Source organism: Mesoplodon bidens (assembly GCF_964165515.1).
Source record: "Mesoplodon bidens genome assembly, chromosome: 11".
In the NCBI taxonomy this organism is placed as follows: Eukaryota; Metazoa; Chordata; class Mammalia; order Artiodactyla; family Ziphiidae; genus Mesoplodon; species Mesoplodon bidens.
The window spans coordinates 66294013-66320466 of record NC_138167.1 but is presented as its reverse complement, the minus strand read 5'-3'; the positions used below and the strand labels follow the sequence as shown (position 1 = coordinate 66320466).

Here is a 26454-nt window from a genome sequence, read left to right as displayed (position 1 = left end):
GATGGAAAATGAAGGGCTTCTTACTACCAATTTATCCAAAAGCTCTAGAATAGTCATTTGCAGTTTGAAGTCTGACCACAACTTTCACTAGTGCTCAATGTATTTTGAGGTTAAGTACAGAGCGTGGAAGAATGAAATTCTCTTCAGTTTCAAATGAACTAATATCTAAACCTGAAAATATTATCAAAGGTGATTCTTTGTCTCTGTAAAAAATAAACCACCCAAATGAATTTATTGGTTTGAAATATACTTGTTTAATAAACCTGACAAGGAAAAATCAAACCAACAACCTTATTTTTGCCATAGTAATGAGAATCTATAAAAGGTTAATTTCTTAGTCCTTGGGAAGTGACACCACATGAGTTCTATAAAAAAATGGCTATTGAGATTGTTAGACTCGATGTGAGCCCCCCTCAGAATACTGGGGAAACTGCAGAGACTTGTTTATTTGTGGACTATTCCCACTCATGCTTACCAGATGGCTACTGATGACATTAAGTTCTCGTATCACCATGCTCAGATCTTCATGTAATTTAACTACTGCATTTTTCACCTCCCCTAGAAGAACGTTAGTGGAATCGTTTGTTTCAGGCTCCCTAGGCAGGTCTTTGGTTGCCTGAAAACTAGAACAGGACATAGAGGTGAAATGGTCTACATTTTGGGTGGAAAATGCTACCCAATTACTGCTAGAAATAGGACTTGTCTTCTTTTTGGCAGAATCAGAGTTGTCTGGAAGAATTTCCAGTAGGTTGAGGTGGTCATTTTCCTCTTCATCAGAGGACAGTGGGCCCCTAGGAGCAAAAGGGTTATGAACCCTGGCTGTCTTATCTTTATCTTCAACAGAGGCAGAAGAAGGTTGTTGATGGGACAAAGTCCAGAAGGAAGGTCTGGCCAAAATTGGGGGTGAGAGATGAACAGACTTCTCTGGAGAGGCTGAATCAGGAGGTGACATGGATAAAGGAGAAAAGGAGGATGCTCCCTCCGAGGCAGTTGAAACTAAAATGTATAAATGACAGACAAAGATTAGGCAACATACAAATGACAGTAAGAGCTAAAATAATTTTACAGTGTAAAATCCTATCTGGTCTCAACTTAAATAAATCACTTAGAATTTTATATGTTAAATACTCATAATAAGCCCAAATAAACCCAAAGCAGGAAACAGAGAAAATCTAAAGATGTGTTATATATCAATAATTCCATGGAAATGAAACTAAAATAGAAATATCAATATTCATCTTGATTCCCAAACCTTGCCCAATATATTTTTACACTACACTTATCAGAGAGAACAGAAAAGTAAAGTATTACACAGTATTCTACTCACTGCCAGCATTTTAAGTTGACATTTAAAGTAGAAAATGTGAGAAACCTGTAACTTAGATTACTTCATTTTTTTTTTTGACAGAAAATATTATGGCAAAATGAACAACCAACTACAAGTACCCCACAGTTATAAAACTAGTCTTTTTCTCTTAATGGTCAAATATAGTCAAGACTGAGTCCAACCCATCTGAGATCCAGGACACTTCAGCATATGTATATAATTTTTTTTTTCCACCAAGAAACTGTAAGTAAAATAAAAAGCATTCTAAGCCTATTTTCCATAAAATTAAAAATTTGATAACGTTTTAAACTTCCCTTCAGGCAAAATCATATTAAATCTCTTCTTTCACACTTCATTCTAAATCATTATTTCCCAAACTGTTCTGGGGAACACTGTGTTCCTTAAGATGTAAAAAGATGTTTTGTGAGAACAGGGCTTCAAAGTCAAGACTAGCCAATTGCATACTGTGCCTCCCATTAGGAGATTAACAATATCCGTTAGCATATTTAAGGTTCTGAGAAATTGACAGTACAGCTGACCCTTGAACAACATGGGGGTTAGGGGCGCTGGTCCTCTGCACATTTGAAAATCCCTGTATAACTTTACAGTTGGCCCTCCATATCCGAGGTTCTGAATCAGCAGATTCAATCAACCTCAGATCCTGTAGTACTGTACTACGCATTTATTGAAAAAAATCATGTATAAGTAGACCCATGCAGTTCAAACCCATGTTGTTCAAGGGCCACCTGTAATTTATTCAAGTGTTTTTCCAAACTTTCTTGGGCACAGAACTTTTTCTTGTCTCCTTGGAATGTCTATTTACATTCACTTATGTCTTAGGTGGTAAAAATTGGCAAATTCCAGTGCTAAAGTCTTTGTAACTAACTCTGGGCTTGTTACTTAAAAACCAAAACAAAACAAACTTATTCACTGTAAGTCATAGAAGAGGGGAATTAATGCTTACCGTTTAGCACTTATCTTTCTATATTAATTTTATTTATTTTACATATTCATGTCCTTCTAAACTAAATTGGACCTCCTGTAAAAAATGTGGTCAGGGCAGGCCGCTTCTACTTTCTGCTTCAAAGCTCTCTGAGGCCTATCTCCAGTTCTCAGGAAAGAATTCACAAAACTTTTGGGGGGTGAAATGAGTATTCTCAGATGATGCTGAGACACAAAATTCTCAGCTGTATTCTCAGCTGATGCTGATCCTGAGCAGCAGGACACAAAAAGGAAAGTAGGAACTTCATTAACACACCGTCAAGATAGGACAAGCACACTTAGGAATCTAGGTCAGGCCTATCCAGACATTCTATCCTTGGATTAAGAAGAGGGTATGTGGTGGGCTTCCCTGGTGGCGCAGTGGTTGCGAGTCCGCCTGCCGATGCGGGGGACACGGGTTCGTGCCCCGGTCCGGGAAGATCCCACATGCCGCGGAGCGGCTGAGCCCGTGAGCCATGGCTGCTGAGCCTGTGCGTCCGGAGCCCGTGCTCCGCAACGGGAGAGGCCACAACAGTGAGAGGCCCGCGTAATGCAAAAAAAAAAAAAAAAAAAAAAAAAAAGAGGGTATGTGGTAATGGGCATGCCAATGACGAAAGCCTCAGCGTATTTGTGTTCTGCGTCAGACAGCAACACTCTGAGCTCCACTCACAGCTGTCGTCTGACATGTCCCTTCGCCATCCTCCTGTTTTCTATATCCCAGGTCTTTCTCTTTCTTGGTCTACTCTCATGCTGGAGTAGCACGTTCTCCAATAGTTCACTGAAAAAGGATGCATGAGAAGTAAAATTTTGAGTACTCGCCTGTCTGAAAATGTCCACGTTCTACTTTTAGGCTTAATGATATTTGGTTAGGTAAAAAATTCTGGGCCAGAAATCCTTTCTTTCAGAATTGTGAAGGCAAAATTCCACTGTCTTCTTGCTTCCAGTGTTGCTGCTCTGGAGTGGGAGTCATTCCATTCATTGTGTATAACTGTATGTAACGGTTTTATCTCTGAAGTTTCATAGAATTTCCTCTTTGTCCGCCGTGTTTGGAGGCTTCTCTGTGTGCCCCAAGGGTGACTTCATTGAGGTCAACTGAAAGTCAACTGACTTTTAATCAGGAACCCATTTCCTTCAGCTTTAGAAAATTTTCTTTACTGCTTTAACAATTTATTTTCTCCTCTCTGTCTTCTCTGTATTCTTTTTCCGAACCTCCACCTAGTCCAGGTATTAGATCTCCTGGACTAGTCCTCTAATCTTAATTTTCTCTCCCATCTTCCCTACCTTTGTCTTTGTGCTCTACTTCCTCAGAGAGTTTTGTCAACTTTAGCTTTCAATCCTACCAGAGTTGTTAATTTCTGCTATTATATTTTTAACTTCCAAGAGCTATTTTTTGGGGGTTCTCAGAAATTCTTTTTGTAACACCCTGTTTTTGTTTCATGGGTGCAACATATTCTCTTATCCCTTGTTTCAATGTTCCATGTTAGAAGTTTCTTTCAGATGTCTGGAACACCTTGCTGTCTGCTTATGATTAAGAGTGAAAAATTACAGAGTTGATTGGAAGCTCTGAGTGTGAGACTTGTCAACACTGAGCTTCAGTGTATAGTCATTTGAGTGGGTCATCTGTTGGGGAACCACTAATGCCAGTGTCTTTGGTTCTTTCCTCTGAGGGTTATAGGTTCTTGTGAGAACAGTTTCTCTCTCCTGCCTAGAAGGTAAAGATCTGGCTCCCAGTGTGCTGGGAGTCTAGCAGGGAAAGGAGACACGGTTCTCAGCATTCAGCATTTGGTTTGCAAATGGTCACTTAATCCTGTAGTGTTTGTTATAGGACCTGCACACTCAACTCTACCTAGCATCTCTCATTTCAGAGACCCTCCACCTACCTTCTCCAGAAAACAAATCTCCAGACTTCTGCCAGAGGTTGTGAGAGTGGGTGAATATTCAGGGCAATTGTTCATCTGTTTGGCAAGAAGGAAAAGTCTAAGGATTTAAATTGCTTTTCAAATAGCTATTTTCTAATTCTCTTTATTTAGCACCACACTCCAATAACAACATGTGGAGTAGGTTTTATAACCCCATTTATTTTATTTTATTTTTTAATAAATTTATTTTTAATTTATTTTTGGCATGTTGGGTCTTCGTTGCTGCATGCTGCACGCAGGCTTTCTCTAGTTGCGGTGAGCAGGGGCCACTCCTTGCTGCGGTGCACAAGCTTCTCATTGCGGTGGCTTCTCTTGTTGCAGAGCATGGGCTCCAGGCATGCAGGCTTCAGGAGTTGTGGCACGTGGGCTCAGTAGTAGTGGCTCTCGGACTCCAGAGTGCAGGCTTGGCAGTTGTGGCACACGGGCTCAGCTGCTCTGTGGCACGTGGGATCTTCCCGGACCAGGGCTCGAACCTGTGTCCCCTGGATTGGCAGGCAGATGCTTAACCACTGCACCACCAGCGAAGTCCCTATAACCCCATTTAAAACATGGGCAAAGGAATCTCAGAGAGGCAAAGAAACTTTCCCAAGATCACAGGACTAAAAAGGGGCAGAGATGAGACTCAAATTCTAGTCTCTGATGTTAAACCATATAATCTAACCCACTAAGCTCTAAGTCCACACTATTCTACTATATTATAATTATTTTTACAGTATTAGAGAATTATGTTAAATTCTGGATATAAAATTGAGAAGGCAGGCAGCCAGGATGGTGAGGGAATATGACAACCATTCCTTATATAAAGATATATAAGGAATGGTTGATGGATATGCAAATCTTTATTCAAAAAGGGATAGGAGGGGGCTTCCCTGGTGGAGCAGTGGTTGGGGGTCCGCCTGCCGATGCAGGTGACACGGGTTTGTGCCCCAGTACGGGAACATCCCACATGCCACAGAGCGGCTGGGCCCGTGAGCCATGGCCGCTGAGCCTGCGCGTCCGGAGCCTGTGCTCCGCAACGCGAGAGGCCACAACAGTGAGAGGCCTGCGTACCGCAAAAAAAAAAAAAAAAAAAAAGTGGATAGGAGGACAAAGGGTAAGAGGCTATATTTGGTTATTGGACAACAGTCACAAAAATCTTAGTAGTATTTATCTCCCTTTTCTCATATTGTGCACAAGTTGGAACTGGGGTTAACAGGTGAAAGTAATAGGAAAAGAGATTTCAGCCCAATTTAAAAAAGAAAACTTTTTAATAGTCATGGTTTTCCACACATGAAATGAGCTGCCTTGGAAAGTGGTGAGTTTCTTGATACTCATGGAGCTCATGCACAGCCTGAATGACCGTTTGGCAGGAATGTTTCAGGCAAGATCAACGCATCATGTGACAGAACTATATATCCTTGGTGAGATTCTAAGATTCTAGGACCCAAAACACATATGTTAAGAGTACTAAGAAACTATTCTAGAAATAATTCACTCTGGTCAGGAAGAATGATTTCATAAGGAACATTTAAGAAGGCCAGGAAGAAAATAATATTTGAGTCAAATATTGTTATATATGTAAAGAGAACACAGTTATGACAGTCACACATGTATGACGTGATGAGTATCTGGTATTCCACTTTACGTGTAGTGTTTCTCAGAGTGTGGTTCCTGAACCAGGAGCAGCAGCAGCATCACCTGGTTATTTGCTCGAGATGAACTTCTTGGGCCCCGCCCCGGACTAACTGAATCAGACACTTTGGGGGACGGGCTGGGCTCAGGAAACAGAGTTTTAACAAACCTCCGTTTCTGTTGCATGCTCAGGTTTGAGAATCACTGCTTTTTACTGTATGCCCACCTTTCTTCTGCTTTGTAGCTACAACTGCTGAGTAAATAGCTTCTCACTGTTTACAGTTCTGCAGCTTTGATTCATAGGCTACAGGATGCTTTTGCTCATAAAAAGCCACTTCACCTCTAATTGCTGCAGGCCAATTTACTTTTGTTTCCAAACACGCTGCAGCTGTACCAGACACTGCACACTGCACTTCAGGGTGCATCTCCCTGCCTGTTTAGTGACCCTTCTCTGGCTCACTAAGGAGGTTATTTGTTAACAAGCATCCTCTTCATACAGTCCACCCCCCAGAGCTGAAATGCAGAGAATATTGCAAATAAACTGCAGTAAATGACTGGTTGTAAAAATCTCACTGTGTGATACATGCATGCTAATGAATGTTGCACTCACTTGAATATAGCACTGACAAAATTATTCCAAATGCTGATGTGTTATCTCTAACTTTTTATACTCACGAATAACATTGGGTCTGTTAATTATCATATTACAATTTTCAACTTAAAAAGCATTTGGAAGTACTGGACTGCAAAAATAAGATGACAAATACACTTCTGGAAATATTTAAAAACTCTCTTTAACAGTAAATGGAAATTTTTCTGCTAGCAGCAGGTCTTTGGTCAACTAAACAGTTCACTGTACAACAGAGGGATTTTTTTTTTCATCCTCCAATTCATCTCTTTCAGTCTTCCTCACTGATATATAATGGCTGTCAAGTTACCTACACACATGAATTAAACTATTCTGATTTTGTTCTATGGTTAAAAAAATGAGACATTTACAAAAATCTTCGTAACACAATTATTCATAACAGCCAAAAAGTGGAAACAACTCTAATGTCCATCAACTGATGAAGGGATAAATAAAATGTGTTTATCTACACATTGGAATATTATTCAGACATGAAAAGGAAGGAAGTACTGATTTATGTTACAACATGGATAAACCTTGAAAACATGATGCTCAGTGAAAGTAATCAGTCACAGAAGGCCACATATTGCATGACTCCATCATATGAAATGTCCAGAATAAACAAATCCAGAGAGATAGAAAGTAGATAGTGGTTGCTAGGGGCTGGGGTGAGGGGGACTGGGAGTGACCCCTCATGTGTACAGGACTTTTAAAAAATTAATTAATTGGGGCTTCCCTGGTGGCGCAGTGGTTGAGAGTCTGCCTGCTAATGTAGGGGACACGGGTTCATGCCCCGGTCCAGGGGGATCCCACATGCCGCGGAGCGGCTGGGCCCGTGAGCCATGGCCGTTGAGCCTGCGCGTCCGGAGCTTGTGCTCCGCAACGGGAAAGGCCACAACAGTGAGAGGCCCACGTACCGCCACAAAAAAATAATAATAATAATTAATTGATTGATTGATTTTTTGGCCGTGTTGGGTCTTCGTTGCTGCTCGCAGGCTTTCTCTAGTTGCGGCGAGTGGGGGCTACTCTTTGTTGTGGTGTGCAGGCTTCTCATCACGGTGGCCTCTCTTGTTGCGTAGCATGGGCTCTAGGCACGCGGGCTTCAGTAGTTGTGGCATGAGGGCTCAGTAGATGAGGCTCGCAGGCTCTAGAGCACAGGCTCAGGAGTTGTAGCACACGGGCTTAGTTGCTCCGTGGCATGTGGGATCTTCCTGGACCAGGGTTCAAACCCATGTGCCCTGCCTTGGCAGGTGATTCTTAACCACTGCGTCACCAGGGAAGTCCCTGTACAGGACTTTTGAGGGTCACGGAAACATTCTGGAATCAGTAGTGATGGCTGTACAACTCTAAGAATATACTGAAAACCACTAAATTGTCCATTATAAAATGGTGCATTTTATGGTACATGAATTAGATCTCAATTTTTTTAATGTAATATTTGAAATTTTATTTTTAATTCCATTATTATAAATAAGCTACACAAAAGAACCAGATTTAGGAGTAACATAGAGAAATGCTAATAAGTCTGCCTCATTATAAGTGATTATAAATCACTTATGCTACATTTGTATTAGGAAAATTGGATTACTGGATTAAAGGTGAGTTTACTCACTTACCTATGAAGTATAAGTTTGGTTCACTAAATTAAAAAAATCAAATCAGTGTGTCTTCTTGTCTGTACAAAAGCAGGCAGGGGCCGCACAGCTGGAAGAGTTGTCGGGGCCGTGTCTGGGGGACAGGGAGCACCTGCGCTGTGACTTCCCCGGCAGGTGATAAGACTCCCCTCTCCCTTCAATGCTCTGCTCTGCGTGGTGCTTCTGAATCAGCCTGACCAGTAGCTCAGACTTAGCTGAGATGGTCTGCAGAACTGTTTTCTATCATTTTCCCCATTTCTTAGGGAAATTGTTAATTGTTCTAGCTCTGAAGGCTTTTATAGCCCAAAAGAAAAGGTATGGTTCATGAGTCTTTTGTGTGTGTGTCACGTTTGGTTTCTTTCCCCAGCAAAGGTAAACTGAAAAACAGCTACAAAGAACAACTACTGCTGAAATTCAGAGTAAGAAAATGGAACCGATGAGACAGAAAGAAAGGACGAAGCCAGTGAGAATGCTCACAACTATCCCAACATGTATAGATTTTTTTTTCCTCCCCCAAATTAGAAAGTAAAATCCAGTGCGTCTAACACACTTACCCTAACTGTGGCTTATGAGACTATAATGAAAGCTGCCTGCCACCAGATCTGGCTTTTAAGTACTTACTAGCTCCTGCTTCCTTTTTAGCGTGCATGATAAACTAACGACCTAAAACAACAGTTTGAGCTCCAAATAAACAGAGGAGCAGAAGGAATGGGCTGTTCTAGGAACAGTCATTTATCATCAAAGGGTCAAAGGAGGTCGATGCAGCAAATCCATCCCTCTCATTCAGTAAAGATACTAAAGTGTATTAGGTGGCTGCCTCAGACAGCCTCCCTGATATTTGCGAACTGCTGAAACATGAGTGTGCAAGTATTTTTTAATTTGCCCAGCTCATTATCTCCAAAGAGTTTATAACATCAGACCTGGAGCCTTCACGTAAACAAATATTTCTTAAAAGAAAACCAGGAAATAGGTACTATCTTCTCTATCCTCCATCATCTGAGACTAGCCATCCATCCTAGCCTCATTATTTCTTGAATTCCTCAACCACAATGACCTTCAGCCTTTCCTCTGAGTATTCCCTAGAATATGTCATCACTCACAACTGCCCTACTCTGAAATCTTGTTTTCCAAGATTACTTTTCTTCTCAATTACTTCCAGCCTTTTAGATTCCTTTTACATTCCTTTTAATACATCTACACTTTGGCCTCATTGAGACAACAGATGCAACGATCCTTCTATTTTCTATCAGTGCCTCCTGGTTCTGGTTCCTTTCTTGTCCAGTCTAGAATCCAAGGATCCATCACTTCAGCCACTTTCTACCTACCCCCTTGCCAAAACGTCTTCTGCCTTACCTGCTACTAATTCCTAATTCAGGAGTCAGCAAACCTTTTATATAAAGGACCAGAGAGTAAATCTTTTAGGCTTTGTGGTACATACAGTCTCTGTTTGAACTACTCAGCTCTGCTGATGTAGCATAAAAGCAGCCAAAGACAATATGCGAGCTGAGTAGTGTGGCTGTTTTCCAATAAAACTTTATTTACAAAAACAGGCTGTGGACCAAGAGGCTGCAGTTCCCCAATCCCTGTCCTAATCCTATTTCAATTTAAATATCTACCCTTTTCATTCCTATCCCTGGGATGCTCAGCACTACAGGAGAAAAGCACAGGTGGATGCAAATCTGGACTACAAATTACTACTCCTTCGTCTTCTCAGTGTCTTATCAGCTCCCTCTTCCATTCTCTAGAAAGAATGGAAGAAAACAGTTGTATGTTACTTTTCAAATTAGAATTAAAAATAAAATATATAGTATTTTATATTTACCCACATATTTATAATTTCCAGTGTTCTTTTTTTTTTCCATGAGTCACTGGGGTCTTCCCTTACACATACAGTTTAGCGGTCAGTCAAGGATTTGGGCAGAGTTTATAAATGGAATCTGAGACTCCATCTGAGTCTCCCTCCCTTTCAGGGTTTCCCTCATAAATTTTCAGCTTCTCTGCCAGTGCTGAACTCTCTCTTTGGACATCTCAGGCCATGTGAACTGAACAGTACCCTCAAGGTATTAATTTCAGTTACTATATTTTTCAGCTTTGGGATTCATGAATTCACTTGATTCTTTTTTTATAGATAGTAGTATTCTATTCTGATGAAATTCCCCATCTTTTCTTCTGTTTTCTTGATTATATTAATCATAATTATTTTAAAGTACCTATCTTATAACTTCAGTACCTCGATTATTTGTGAGTCTCTTTCTGTTGTCTGTTTTCTCCTGTATTTCTGGTCATTTGTTCATTTCCTGGTATGCCTGGTAATTTTTTGTTGAATGTCAAACATTATGCATGAAAAATTGTAGCAGCTCTCAAGAAAGGATTTCATTGTCTTCCAGACACTTTGCTCTAGTTGAAGTTTGGTTTCAGCATTTGGGAGGGCTGTTCTATTTCTGGCTTGTCCTTACTCCTAGAGTGTACTTCTGATGCTTAGGGTGTAGCCTGTTAGAGAGCCCAGCTGAAAGCACAGAGTATTTACCAGAGCCCCTACAATTTGGCATATCCTGAACTCCAACCTCTGTCTCTTAGTGCCACAAGATTATGAGAATCTCTGATTAGCTCGTCAGCCTCTTCCCATTTAGGCTGGCTAAACGGGTTGGATGCTTCCCATTTCGTTTCTCGGCATCTTATCCAGAACATTAGCAGTTTAGCAGCAGGCAAATGTAACAGTAAGAAATTACACAAAGACTTACCAACTTTTTCTCTGTGATTCCCTCCCCTCTGGAATATTGGCCCCTTGAGTCCCTGACACCTTGGAAGTCCCAAACTCCAACCCTACCTCCCAAGCTCAGTGAGACTGTGGAAAGCCCAGGCCTCTAATTTTCCCTCAGCTTCTATCATCCTGCTCTGCTAATAAGCAAACAATGCAAGCGGGGAAAACTGAGGCGAATGTGGGACCAACTAAATGTAAACTAGTTTCCTACTCTTCTCACATCACTTCTGACACCAAACGTGTGGGTTTTCCACACGAAGGATTTCTCCTGTGCTCTGTGGACACCCAATTGGGTGTCCTACAATTTAATTCAATTCTGACACTAACTACCCAGAGTTAGTGCAGACCCCAGAGATTAAGGGCTTAAACACTCAAGACTGCCCCCCATTTCAGACGCCAATTGCAAGTTCAGGCCTCCTCTATTTCTGATCTGTTGACTATAAATTGAAGGATCCCATGGTCCCCTCCTTGGGTTTGATAATTTGCTAGAATGGCTCGCAAAACTCAGGAACATGCTTTACTTACTATTACTGGTTTATAAAGGAACAGCCAAATGGAAGAAATGCATAGGGCAAGGTATGGGATAGGGGCACAGAGCTGCCATGACTTCTCCAGATGTGCCATCCTCCCAGAACCTTTATGTGTTCCCCAACCAGGAAGCACTCTAAACCCCGTTGTTTAGGGTTTTTATAGAAGTTCCAATATGTAGGTATGATTGACCAGATCACTGGGCCCTGATGATTAACTCAGCATCCACCCACTCTCCTCTCCCCACAAGTCAGGGGTGAGCTTGAAAGGGCTTATTATGAATAACAAAAGATGCTCCTCTCTCTCCTATCACTCAGGAAATTACAAGGGTTTCAGGAGGTCTGTGCCAGGAATCAGTGATGAAGACCAAATATATATTTTTTATTATATCACAATATCACAATCCTTTCTCCTAGGATCCTGACCCATCATGTGTTTTCTACCTTGGTTGTTTTACGATGACTTCTAATAGTTTTCCAGCTTTAACCAGTATTTTTGGTGGAGGATTAGACTAATGCTATCTACTTCATTTTAAGTAGGAGAAGAAGTCTTCCTTGTTAACTGGTTTTAGAGGAACTTCTTGCTAATTTTTATAATTAAATGTACTTGGTGCACAAGCAGTGACCAAAATTTATTTTCAATTTTCTTTTTGCGGTATTTGTGAAAGAAATGAATCAAAATAACAACTTCCCAGGGGACAGCCATGCACATAAACTAACATGGCCATCATAACCAGTACTAACTGGGTTCTCCATCAGCAGTCTCAGCAGAAAAGTTGATCTGGTGACAAAACTAAGAATTAGTCTTATTTTTAGGCTATTCAATTCAAAAAAGTTCTGGAAAGAGCAGTAAGAAGAGTCTTTTGTTATTCACTGGCCTTACTAGCACCAAGATAAATTTCTTTAACTTCAACATTTTGTCTTCCATTGTTTGTATTTATATTGTACTTCTGACCTGAATTTGAGGCAGTTTAAAAGATTTATATTAAAAACTTTATATTTATATGAGTTCATTAGCATTATCATATATAAGAATCAATAAACTACTTAGTCTTTGAAAAATGCAGCAGCAAACAAGTTATTCTTTTACTAATTAACTTTACAGAAGAAAGTGTAATTATAAAAATGTAGGATTTAATATCTGATGGCCAGGGCCTCCCTGGTGGCGCAGTGGTTGAGAGTCCGCCTGCCGATGCAGGGGATACGGGTTCGTGCCCCGGTCTGGGAGGATCCCATATGCCGCGGAGCGGCTGGGCCCGTGAGCCATGGCCACTGGGCCTGCGCATCCGGAGCCTGTGCTCCGCAACGGGAGAGGCCACAACAGTGAGAGGCCCGCATACCGCAAAAAGGAAAAAAAAAAAAAAAAAAAAAAAAAATCTGATGGCCAATGACCTGGAATCTCAGCTGGCTTTATCCTTTATCATCCAGTCTAAAGAATACTGCAACCCTCTTAATGTTTTGTAAGACAGAAAAGGGAAGAGATTCTCCACCTGTTTTTGGAATCAGTATACAACTCTTTTCAAAAAGGGAAAACACACACACATATGCATGTGTTCCCATATGTGTGTGTGTGTGTGTGTGTGTGTATACATACCGATATACATACTAAACAATTTTTTTCATATAGTTTTTTAATAATTAGCCTAAATGTTTAACAGGAAGCTCTTCTTTAATGCTAGCTCTAATTTGTTCTGCATCAAAACTGTTCAGAATGTGTGCTTCAATCAAGCACGTGTAACCCACAAAGATGAACTGCTATTAGCCCTTTAATAAAAAGGGACTTTCCCAGCTCAAGTACCTCTCTTAATACCAATGGATGGAGAGTAAAAAGAGGGAACAAAAACAGGAGACAGAAAGCAGAGAAAAGTAAAAGAAGAGTACTTCAAAAGAGGTTTTTTGCTTGTTTTTTGTAGACTCACCCCATGTGGTTAAGCTCTTGAGGTTTTCATCCTCCTTCTGAACCAGGCTGGATTCTGTTCGTTTCTGATGGTCCTTACTGATTACAGTCTCTTTCACTGGGTCAAATGTTTTGAATGAGGGAGAGACAGAGGGTGTCTCCACAGAGCCCTGGTTATAGAAAGTAGACTCCGACTTTGATATCCTTAAATCAGGGTTGATGAACTCTTCTTTACTAGATGGCCAAAATGCTGGTAAAGTTGTCAATGTTTCAAAGCTTTTTGCAGCTGGCTGCTTTTCTGGAGACATTTGCAAAGGGTTTTCTATTACAATATTTGTAATGGTACTGTCTGATTTCCTGTCGAAACTTACACTTGTCTGCAGAGATGGGCTTTTTTCTGAGGGAACAGGCACAGCATCTGTGAAGTAACAAATAAGAGCTGTAAACAAAAAATAAAACTGAAAATACTCTATTTCAAATTTACTGCATTTTTAATAATTGTATTTTTTTAATGCCATAACAGAATTCTCTCCTATGTAGTCGTTTCTACTTTCTTACTATGTTTCTATTCTGTCTATATAAAGTATACCCAAGCTATAATTGATGCACTAGTCATTTGGTGGCTGTCTTCTCTCTCTCGCTCCTAACTGAAGCCAAGTCAAGGAAAGCTTCAAATAACTTGTCTTTAAATATTTCTCCCTTCACCCACTTATCTGTCTCTGAAACCACTATATTTTTAGTGCCTTCAAACCTTCATCTCTTACAAGATAAACTAGAGAAAATATGCCACATCATACTGGTCTAGCCTTACAGAACCCCCAGCTACAAAAAAGCCTTTTTCCCCAGAAATAAAAAATGTTTTCCCACCCCAGTGTCTATACAAAGCCTGTAAAAGAAAATCACTCTCTTAGATAGCAACCTAATTTTAATAATAAATCTCTGTGGGAGAAAAAAAGCAATTTTCCAGAGCAGTTGTGATGATTACTAAAATGTAAGTTCCATCAGGTCAGGGATCTTTGTCCCTTTTATTCATTAATATTACCAAAGTACCTAGAATATAACAGACAAAGTACCTGGAATACAACAGACAAATAATATTTATTACAAATTGAAGGAATTGAAAGAATGGAGAGGATCTGAAATTTAGGGTGGGTCTGATATGGAAATATTACTGAATATGAATTATGAGCCTGGTCCAAGTTTCTAGATGCAAATTGTTATCAACACTGTCAGTGCTACGGACTTGCTCTCAAATAGTTTCATCTGAAGTTGGATATGGAAAGAAAGAAAACTGAGAGAGGGCAAGAGGAAGACTGTCTCATTTGAGCTCCCAAAAGAGAGGAGGCAACAGGAATTAAGTAAGTTGCTATCAAGTGTTTATATATCACAATGTGCATCACAACATGCCTCATAGTGTGCAGTGAGATGCTTATTATCATCACTTGCAGGCTCTGAGTTATTATAAAGAAAAACAAATTTTCTTTGACTCTAACCTTCCTTTCCATTTTCATCCACAGTTGGAGGCTAACCTGGGCAAAAGTGCTGCTGGTTTACCACAGAATCAGACAGTTCAAGAAACCTAAATCATTACCTCTACCAGGAATTCCATTTTTCCCAGCCCTCTCATCTCCAAACTTTTTCATCTTTTAAAACTCAATTCAACTCTCACCTTCTCTATAAAGCTTGCCCTGATTTTTTTTCCTCGCCTTACCCTATTATTGTTTATCTTACCATATCCTGTTTGGACCCCTGTGAGCAGTGGTAACACTTCATCTTGTTAACTACAAGTCTGGCTGCCTACCTGAAAACAGGCTCCTTCAGGAGACCTTACTAGTTTTCTTTATACCGCAGCACACAACAGTGCTATTCTCATAGGATGTGTTTGATAAGTGCTTGTTGAGTGAAAAGCCAAACTGAAGCACAAGAATAAAAAAAGGTAATGCCTTTGTGTTTTTAATTGAATATAGTTTAACTACTTAATAACTTCTAAAATATTCCTGATGTGCATATGATCATTATACCTAGTTGATAAACGTTCTTTAAAAAATTAATATATTCTTAGTAGAATACGAGATCAATGGTATCCCAAAGTGCATGTGTACATCACCAGATTGACATAAAAGCATTCCTAAAAAGTGAATTTTAGTTAAATATTTTTCCATTGACTTTCATTTTTCTTAGGAGGAAACTCTTTCTATAAGTAATGAAATCATCTTGAAATTTAGCAATATGTAAACTAAGATAATTCAGAGTGACATTGACTTTCTGGTAACAATATTCGTAATAACACTCCATCGAAATCTCAGAATTGGGATGTATAAAGTCATCTGTATAACCACAATTTTAAAGTTTAGTACAAAAGTTTAAAATTACAAAAGAACAAAAAAGAAAATCTTAAAATTCAACGAAAAAAACCAGACTGGAGTCATTATGTTTCTATCAGCCCCCTTTCTCAATAGTCCAGAAAGAACAGAATGCAATCTTCTGGTTGCTTAGACTTTTTAAAAAACTGATAACCTTTTAAAATGAATAAAATACTATGATCTAAAAGAGAAAGCACAATGACAAATCAAAAATAATGATTTTAAATGCACAGATTACTTAAAAGAAAAAAATCTTCACTTAACCAGAAAGCTACGGAGGCCTGAAGATTCTAGACAGCAAGTTGTACTGGGTTTCTCTGCCATCAGCTGTGTTTCATCCCTGCTCTTTCTGTGCAACGTGCCAAACTGATCCTCTTCAATTTAATCTCTACTTTAGTTATTTAGAGTTCACGTTAAAAAAATCCTGCAAAAATTCCCTCTTGTTTCAGTGACAAAGTCTACATGCCTTGGGTTTAAAGGCCCTTCATTGCTTATTTTCTATCGTTACTCAATAGGAAACTAACTCTCAGTCAGGCCATTCTCTTGGTTGCTCACACACCCCATGTTCATTCAGGTCCCTTTATCCTCATTCTCCGTGTTATTTCATCTTTCTTTAGCTTTATTACCATTGATTTCTCACCCTGCACTCCAACACTGGAACACCCTCCCCGTTCTCTATTTAAATCCTACCTATTCCTCAAGGCCCTTCTCAAATAATTACTACTTCTGGAAGCTATTTCCAGTCATGTCTATCGCTCAATCCTAATCCTTCCCTTCTATGAAATAGTATTTATTTCTGTAAACTCATTTTTTCACTGAATTATTTGCTGTATAGAGCCTATCACACACCATATTATGTTCCTGCATTCTGACTTCATAGCCTCCACCATGCTTTTGCCTATAGGAGGTGTGCAAATATTTGTTAAATTTAATAATTCCTTAATTTGTAAATTATCTAATATTAATTTTATATGTTGACTTTGTGTATAACAATGCATAGTGTATGTGGAGCCTAAAAATAAGAATGATCAATCAATGATCAATCAAGAAACGCTTGTTGAGCACCTACTGTTTGCACTGAAGTGTATTAGATTTTAGAGACATGCTTAAGAGGAAGTCATAGTTCTAACTGTCAGTGAACTTAAGAGCAAGTGTGTATTTTATTGAGATAGATAAGTAGATAGGTAGAAGGAAAGAATATATATACATACTTGCATGCATATACACACAAAGTGCCAAAGACATAAAAATAACTAATAATACAAGTTACCAGTTCAATTTCACAATGTATAGGAGACTGCAGCTTCTCAATAAATGAGTGAATATAAAGAATACATTTGTTTAGCAAATGGTCTTTTTCATGGGAAAAAAATAAAGTATTTGTATATTCGTATACAGATTTATATAACGTAAATTAAACATGTTTCAGTTTGGGTTCCCCCAAAGGCAGACTCTGAAAAAAAGACTTAGATGCAGGTAGCTGATTTGGCTGGTGATCCCAAGAGCACAAGTGAGGGAGTAGGAAAGGTAAAACAAAAAAGGGGCAAAAGCCAATAAACTGTATTAATTACCAGATTATTATATATATATATATATATATATATATATACACACACATACACACATATATATTGTGCTGAAAGAAAATGAAAACTGTCAATGCAGAATTCAATATTCAGCAATAATATCCTTTAAAATTGAAGGCAAAATAAAAACATATTCAGATGAACAAAAACTAAGAGAATTAATGGCTAGCAGGCCTTTATAACAAGAAATGTTAAAGGAAGTACTTCAGGTTGAAGAAAGATTATTATACCAGATGGGAAGTTGGATCTTTGGGAAGGATAAGGAGTGCTAGAAATGGGAAATATTAAGGTAAATATAGAATATTATTTTTTCTCTTAATTTCTTTAAAATATATGTGACTATTTAAAAAATTATAACACCGTGTGTGAACTATTACAACAAACGTAAATATAATTTATACTACAATTACGGCATAAATGATGGGGTAGTAAATTAGACCTATATTGTTGCAAGATTCTTACATTTTATGCGAAGTGGTGATGCAGTGGGACTGCACAAGGTTCTGGATATATAAATTAATCCCTAGAGAAACCACTAAAATTAATACAAAGAGGTATAACTAAAAATCCAATTGATAAATTAAAATGGAATTCTAAAAAGTATTGAATTAGCCCAAAAGAAGTCAGTAAGGAAAGAACAGAGGAACAAAACACAGATGGGACAAGCAGAAAATAAAATAGTAGACCTAAATCCAACCATATCAGTGTTTTTTTCAGTCATATTTTCCAGACTGGATAAAAAACAAGATCCAATTATATGCCGTATACAAGAGACACAGTTTAAAAACAAAGTCACAAGTAAATTGAAAGTAAAAGGATTTTAAAAGGCATACCATGTAACAATAAGCATTAAAAAGCTGAGTGGCTATATTAAGATCAGATAAGATAGGCTTCAAGACAAAGGGTATTATTAGAGAATAAAAGGGACAGTTCATAATGACAAGAGTCAATCATCTGGAAGATATAAACATAATATGTGTATGTAGATGTATAACAGAGTTTCAAACTAAATGAAGCAAAAACTGATAAAGTTAAAGAGAGAATTAGACAAATCCAACCAAATCACAGTTGGCAATTTTGATACCCCTCTCTCAGCAAGTGACAGAATACACAAAATATCAGGATACAGAAGACATAAACAACACTATCAACTATCTTGACTTAATCAACATCTATAAAGCACCACACCTAACCACTGCGGAATACACTTTTTGGTAAATTTGCAAGTATACATGGTATGTTTACCAAGATAAACTATATGCTGAGCCATGAAACAAATCTCAATAGACTTTAAAAGCTTGAAATCTTATATTAACTTCTCTGGCCAGTGGAATTGAATTAGAAATAAATAATAATATATCCAGAAAAAACTCCCCAATATTTGGAGATTTAAAAACACATTTCAGGGAATTCCCTGGTGGTCCAGTGGTTAGGACTCCGTGCTTTCACTGCCTAGGGTGCGAGTTCAATCCCTGGTCAAGGAACTAAGATCCCACAAGCCGTGCGGCACAGCCAAAAAAATAAATAAATAAAAACACACTTCAAATGCCCATAGGTCAAAGAAGAAACTCTGTTAAAATAACTGGTGCTGAGACTTCCTCTTCTGGCTAAGATGGAACAGAGACTGGATTTAACCTACTGCTTAAAACAACTGAGAAACTGGACAAAATTAATGAAACAGTGTTTCCAGACTGTGAACTTCAGGCAATACCGGACAGTGAATTCTGAAAGAAGGAAATAAAGAAGGTGAGCCCTAAGGATTTTCCCAGTGTACTGCCTGGAGAGAGTTTTCAGGTCACAGAGAAGGAAGTGGGAACCCAGGGGGAGTGTAGTAGTATCCGAATTGAGATGGTGCTGGGCATCTGCGGAGGCCCAGATGATAGGAGTGTGTAGGGCAGAGTACCAGAGAAACCTCTGGAGATCTGCTGACCAGTGCAGGCAGGTAAGGAAGCTACCTGAAGCTGGGGCATGCACCTCCCGAAAGGAACAGTAGGTGTGATCTTCAGAGCTCACACAGGTGGGGAGTTCATGCATTAACTAGCCAGTGGGAGACCTCATCATTCACAGGACACTGGTTAGAGTAACACACATTGCTGGTGGGAATGTAAGAGGGTGCAATTACTTTGGGAAACAGTTTGGCTGACCCAGCATTCCATTCCTAGGTATTTGCCAATAGAAAACAAAATTTAAGTCCTCACAAAGACTTCTTCACGAATGTTTTTTTGTTTGTTTTTTTTTTAATTTTTTGGCTGAGTCGCATGGCACATGGGATCTTAGTTCCCCGACCAGGGATCAAACCCGCACCCTGTGCATTGGAAGCGTGGATTCTTAACCACTGGACCGCCAGGGAATTCCCAAGACTTCTGACAGACAAAATCTGAAAACAACCCAAATGTCCCTCAATAGGTGAGCGGATAAACAAATTATGGTATACCCATACAATGAAATATCACTCAACAATAAAAATGAGTGAACTACTGATGCACACAACTTCAAAATAATTAGGCCAGACAGTGAAATAAGCCAGACAAACGAGCACCTACTGTATGAATCCATTTATATAAATTCTAGAAAATCCATAAAATCTATAATGACAGGGAGTAGATTAGTGGTTACATAGGAACAGGGAAGGGGCAAGGCAGGGAAGGGCAGGTGTAAGGATTACCAAGGGCACAAGGAAACTTTGGGGGTGATGAGTATTATCTTGATTGTGGTTGTCATTTCATGGGTATATACATATGTCAAAACTTATCAGATTATACACTTTAAATATTTACATTGATTGTATGATAATTATACCTCAATAAAGCTGCCAGAATCATAACTGGTACACCGTTTTGTCTCTTTACTGGATTCTGGCTGATACAGTACTTTAGGTAAATTATTGCTATATCTTTAAATTAAATGCTCTAGGGCTGGGAGAGAATAGAAATAAGGAAAAGCAACCAGGAGACCAGAGAAATTCAGATTCTAAGGTTAATTTAATACCAAAACAAGTACCACGAAACTACACATTCAGGCACTGTGTGAGGGTTTAGAGGTACAAAGATGTCAAAGAGGTTCAAGGAAGTCTTCTAAAAGAGGTAGTGTTTGAGCCGGACTGAAAGGAGGAGAAGTCAACCAAGATGAGAAAGATGGGAAGGGTGTCCAAGTAGATGGGACAACCTCAGCAAAGCCATGAAGGTTACAGACAGCGTGGGGTGGGGGAAAGCAGGGCAGATACAAACCATTCGGTGGTACTAGAGCAAAGTGTGTGGCAGAGGGGAGGAGTGAAATCTGGAGAGAAAGGAAGGAGTCAGGGCCAGGGGACCTCATGACTGACAGGCAGGAGCGATGAGGAAGAAGGAAATTGGAATCTCAAGACACTCCTTGAAACTCATTCCTCTGTGGTTGCTTCAGCTGAACTCTGCTGGTGCTCCTCCATCTCACTAAGCAATCTTTTCAATGTTCTTCCCTGGCTCTGTTTCCTCTAAAATGTAGACAGTTATCTTTGGCCCCTTTCTTTTCTGCCTCTGCAATACCCCAGGGCGTCACCTATTACCATACTTAAAGGAGGATGAGATATATCACCTGTAAGCAAGTAATTCACACATTTTAATTCTCAGCTCTGACTTCTGCTGAGTTTCAGCCCTAAATACATAGTCATCCCTCTGCACAGGGCAGTCTCACTACCCTCCAGCCTCCTCATCCTTGGGTGTTTGTTCTACCTCTATTAATATGACCATGAACCTCCCAGTCACGCGGGTTATTTTGGAGCATAGCTGCTCCCACAGCCTCTAAAAGGTCTCCCCGCCCTGTCCCCAGTTCAATCTGCATAGCACAGCCAGAGTGACATTTCCAAACATGAAAATCTGATCATTTTCTTTCCAATACTTCTTCAAACTACTTAATATGGTTTACAAGGCTCTTCAAAAATCAGTCCCCATTTACCTCTCATCTCGTTTTGTACTACTTTTCCTAAAACCGTATGATTCTGCTATGCTTAACTTCTCCCGGTTCTTCACATTTACCATGCTCCTTCCAGGCACCAAGTCTTCATCCACACTGTTCCTCCTGCCTGAAATGCTCTTCTCTCTCTTTATACCTGATTCCAGCTTCCAGGGTGATGGCCATTAGGCAGACATACACTTTCATGTCTCTCTGGTTCTGCTCATGCTCTTCCCTCAGTCCAGAATATCCTCACCCTTACCCTTCTCTATCAAAAACTATTTCACTCTTCTAAGCTCAATTCAAATACTACCTCCTTTGTAAAGTCTTTTCTATATACTCAGAGTTAAAATGAATCCCTCTTTTCTTTGCTTTTGCATAATACAATGTGAATATGCTTATTTTCACTTATTATTTCAAATATTATTCATTCATTTGACAAATATTTATTACGTATTAGTATGTGGCAGCCACTAAGCTCTGGTATCAGCAATAAACAAATTTGTGGTTGACGACCTGTTAGAGCTTGTTGACACCTCTGGCACCCCTGGAGGTTCAATACCTGCTCAGGGCGCACATCCTGTTCAACTTGTTCAACCTGTAACTGACCGGTGGAGTACCTAAACAGTCACTTGATAAATGTTTGTTCAAGGAATCATTATCTGGATGATCTAGTCATTAAAAGGAACTTGATTATAGGACAGGAGAAGTCTTAGAGGACATTCTAATTCAGTCCCTTTGTGATATACAGGAGAACCTGAGACTTCCAGAGATTAGGTGACTTGCCAGGATCACATAATGATTAAAGGGCAGAAGTAGGACTAGAACTGCAGATTCCTGATTCTAAACCAATGCTCTTTTTAGGGGAGTAGAAGAAGGACTAAAGAGTGTGGAAGAAGCAGCTGCACCAAGTACTTCTTTCCCACAGTCGTTGTAATGGTGCATAACTGTGAAGTGACTGGGTTCAGGCCATCTCTCCCTGGGGCTGCCTTTAGGGATGCGGGGCCTTGTAGAGGGGGACAGAGTTAAGTTGGCCTGTGTATCTGTGCCTGTTTGTAGCCTCCCAGGAAGGGATGTGGGGTAGATTTTTTCTTGTATTCATATAAAGAATGAACAGCATTTATGGAAAATTTTCTGAAGCCCAGGAGAACCTGTGGGGATTTGATGGAGAACAGCAAAATGTTTGTCTTTTTATGTTTGAACACAAAGCACATAAATGGATACTCTGTAAACACTAAAGGGTTTGTTTCGTGAGGGCTTCCCAACTTTCTCTGGGAGAGAATTTCTCTGAATTCCACTGAAAAGGCAGAGAGGAGTACAGAGTGAATTAATTTGGTTGGCTTGCTTTATCTGGTTTCTCATTTTCTTTTAATTTAAACCTGAATGTCAAAAAGCTTTATTCTCATGTATATATCCAGCAGACTCCTGGATGGAAGCCCAGTATTAATTATGAGACTGTACCCAGTCTCTTTACTGCACAGTGATTTACACCTGCTAATATACTTGATTAATGCAAAATAGGACCTTGAAATGTCAGTCATATTAAAGCTGGTTTGGATATTCTTGACAGTTATCTTTAGGAAGAAGCTTATTCCCTATGTAAGACATCAGACAGCATATTTAAATGCAGACTATCACCAAAATGCCTGAAGCAAGGGAAAAAAAAAAACCCACCAACAACACACCTCCACGCTTTGAGCCTAAGGACAAAAGAGAAATAGCTATGCTGTCCAAGGTACTGAAAATGTTTTTGCTAGTTCGGAGACGATGATGAAATCATTTTTAAAAGAGAACATCAGATTTAATTCTGAGTTGAGAGACTTTGCCTACAGATAGGAACATTCCCATACGGGTAACACTTTTTCATTTTTCAATAATTCCACTACCTTGTTTCAGGTACTATAATCACTGCAAATTATTTTATATTCTATTATATTGTGAATCTAATAATGGGTGTTATATTCCAACAGAGCTATTGCTGTGATCAGTTCTCCTGTTAGTCTGATACATAGTATCCAATTACAGCTACAAAGCAGAGCTATTGCTGTGATCAGTTCTCTTGTTAAGTATGATACATAGTATCCAATTACAGCTACAAAACAGAGAGCTGGCATGCATGACAAAAGATGGATGCCAAAATATGTCTTTCTGTAGTTTAAAACTGTGTAACTGAAGGAGCTTCTACTTTAGTAATTATGTTAATCAAAGGAAATAGGACCTGAAGATAATAAGGCATATATACAATGGAATATTACTCAGCCATAAAAAGAAAAATTGAGTTATTTGTAGTGAGGTGGATGGACCTAGAGTCTGTCATACAGAGTGAAGTAAGTAAGAAAGAGAAAAACAAATACCATATGCTAACACATATATATGGAATCTAAAAAAAAAAAAAAAAAAGGTTCTGAAGAACCTGGGGGCAAGACAGGAATAAAGACGCAGATGTAGAGAACGGACTTGAGGACACGGGGAGGGGGAAGGGTAAACTGGGACAAAGTGAGAGAGTGGCATGGACATATATACACTACCAAATGTAAAACAGATAACTAGTGGGAAGCAGCCGCATAGCACAGGGAGATCAACTGGTGCTTTGTGACCACCTAGAGGGGTGGGATAGGGAGGGTGGGAGGGAGACGCAAGAGGGAGGAGATATGAGGATATATGTATATGTATAGCTGACTCACTTTGTTATAAAGCAGAAACTAAGACACCATTGTCAAGCAATTATACTCCAATAAAGATGTTAAAAAAAAAGATAATAAGGCCATTTTGCTAAGCGGCCAGAGTTATAAATTATTAACATGGAGGGGTGATTTGAATTGCTTATTAATATATTGGTTTAAAGTAGACAGGCCATTAATTTAAAATGGATATTTAATGTGAAAGTTAAATAACATGTTTGACATGAAAATCTTAATATATGTACCTTACAATATATACATAAAGCCCCAAATAATCATAATAAGTTAGAATAGCTATACTCTCCATATGATCTATGATAAGTGTGTGTACGCATATGTGTATGTGTGGGTGTATATACACACAGTTGTAGGTTCTGAGAATTTTTTATCATATATCATTATATTTAACTGTAGTATATATTATATCCAAGTATTAACATAAGAAAACATATTTGGAAAATACAGCTATGAAATATGCCAAGTATATTTACTACTTCTTTCAATATAAATTTGAGATAATGGTTTAGCATCTCACAGAAAAATAGAGATATGGACACATTTAAAATTAAGGTGCTTTTCTTTAAAAATCTTCAAGCGGGACGGCTGAAGACTTTCAGGCCATGAAAATGGATCACAATGAATGGATTATAAACTAGGTAGACACAGGATGCTCATTATTAAATTTTACATCATAGTTATGGTTCCAACAATAATAAAAACTATAATTTCCCTCAATAGATTATCATTATCAAAACTGAAGCTGGGAGCTTCCCTGGTGGCGCAGTGGTTGAGAGTCCGCCTGCCGATGCAGGGGATGCGGGTTCGTGCCCTGGTCCAGGAAGATCCCACATGCCGCGGAGCGGCTGGGCCCGTGAGCCATGGCCGCTGAGCCTGTGCGTCCAGAGCCTGTGCTCTGCAACGGGAGAGGCCACAACAGTGAGAGGCCCGCATACTGCAAAAAAAAAACAAACCAACAACTGAAGCTGGAAATGTCTTCGGGAAGCTGGTGATCATTACCTATGTCCATTTTTCTGTTTTTTAGACTAGAGTTTAAGTGGATCTGGTCTCTGGCATGCTAAGGTCTCCACGTGCTACAGGGCATACTCTAGGCTGACCGAGATGGGCAGGTGCCTGAAGTGTTTGTGACCATCCAACCAAATCTTGTAATGACAATAAAACCCTACAGGTGACTCCAGGAGAGTAAAATATTAAGCTAAATTGGATCAGAGGTTTAATTCTGACATGAATTAAATATACGAGATGTTTGAAATGGTACCTGGCCCACAGTAAACAAATCAACAGGCACTGTATTTTGGGACAGTCTAAAGAGGTGGCATTACGAGGGAGTCCCCACCACGGCCCTGCCTGGAAGCAGACTGGAACCTGAACACACCAGTACTCTCCCTTCTCCCCAGAAATTTCTGTATTCACAGACCACAAGCACGATGCATGCTCTTTGTATTCACTGGTTCTTGGTATTTGAGACCAAGAGACCTGGTGTGCCGTGGAAAGATGACGATGAGGTGAGGAACTACAGTTCTCAAACATTTTCCCCATTAGATGTACAGACCAATAATAAACTTTTTTACCTCAGTACTGAGTAAAAATCATGTCTAAGTCTGCAATACCGCAACAAACCTTTAAATATCATTTAAATTGTGAATTCAAATGAAGTGCTATTTCTCATAAAGCATGAGTGCTCTATTACTCAAGATAAGCATACACACAAAACCCTGACCTATTAAAACTTCAAGTATTATATAATCTATGTCCCTTTGGAAAACACCTTACTGAATACCTGATGACAGGTACCTTTTCTCTTCCCCCAGCAAAGGGGGATGGTCCTTGTTCTTATAGCTCTCTGTATATATATATATATATATATATAATTGAACTATAATTGATGTACAACATTATGTGAGTTTCAAGTGTACTACATAGTGATCTGACATTTGCATACATTATGAAATGATCACCATGACAAGTCTAGTAACCATCTGTCTCCATATAAAGTTATTACAATATTATTGACATATTCCTTATGCTGTATATTACCTCTCCATACCTTATTTATTTTATAACTAGAGGTTTGTACCTCTTAATCCCCTTCACCTATTTTGCCCGTAGCTTATATTTTAATAATATGACTTACAGCACCATATTGGAATTTATCTATTAATGTTTCATTTGCTCTTTTTATTCCAGCACCTTCCATATATTATCATTCATTCATTTATGCAACAAATATATTGAGGATGGATCATGTACTATGCACTGTGCCTGAAAATACAAAAGCCAGCAGAATTAGACCAGCAAAGCCTTTAGACATTGTTAATTCATCGGAATTACAAAACACAGAAGACAAAATAACCACAGATATATTTAATTTGTTTAAAGAAATAAAAGCTTGAAAAGATAAGAAATGAGAGATTATAAAAATAAAACCAAATAGATCTGACAAAGATCCAAGTAGACTTCTCAAAATGAAAAATAAAATAACTGAAATTTAAAAAATAATTGGTTGATTTAAGCAGCAAATTAACTCCAGTTGAAGAGAAAATTGGGAACTGGAAGACAGGTACAAAGAAATCATTAAAAAATACAGCACAGAG

At 39.0% G+C, this 26454-nt stretch overlaps 1 protein-coding gene across 1 annotated transcript in view; it reads right to left on the bottom strand.

The window, feature by feature from the left end:
- Window positions 1–391: 391 nt before the first annotated feature.
- ENTHD1 (ENTH domain containing 1) overlaps window positions 392–26454 on the bottom strand; it is a gene marked incomplete at both ends in the record, with an annotated part of 93900 nt that continues 67837 nt past the window's right edge. Inside the window, 2 exon segments of the mRNA XM_081249489.1 lie at window positions 392–996; window positions 13308–13703. Of these exon segments, the coding sequence (XP_081105615.1) occupies window positions 392–996; window positions 13308–13703 (1001 nt within the window).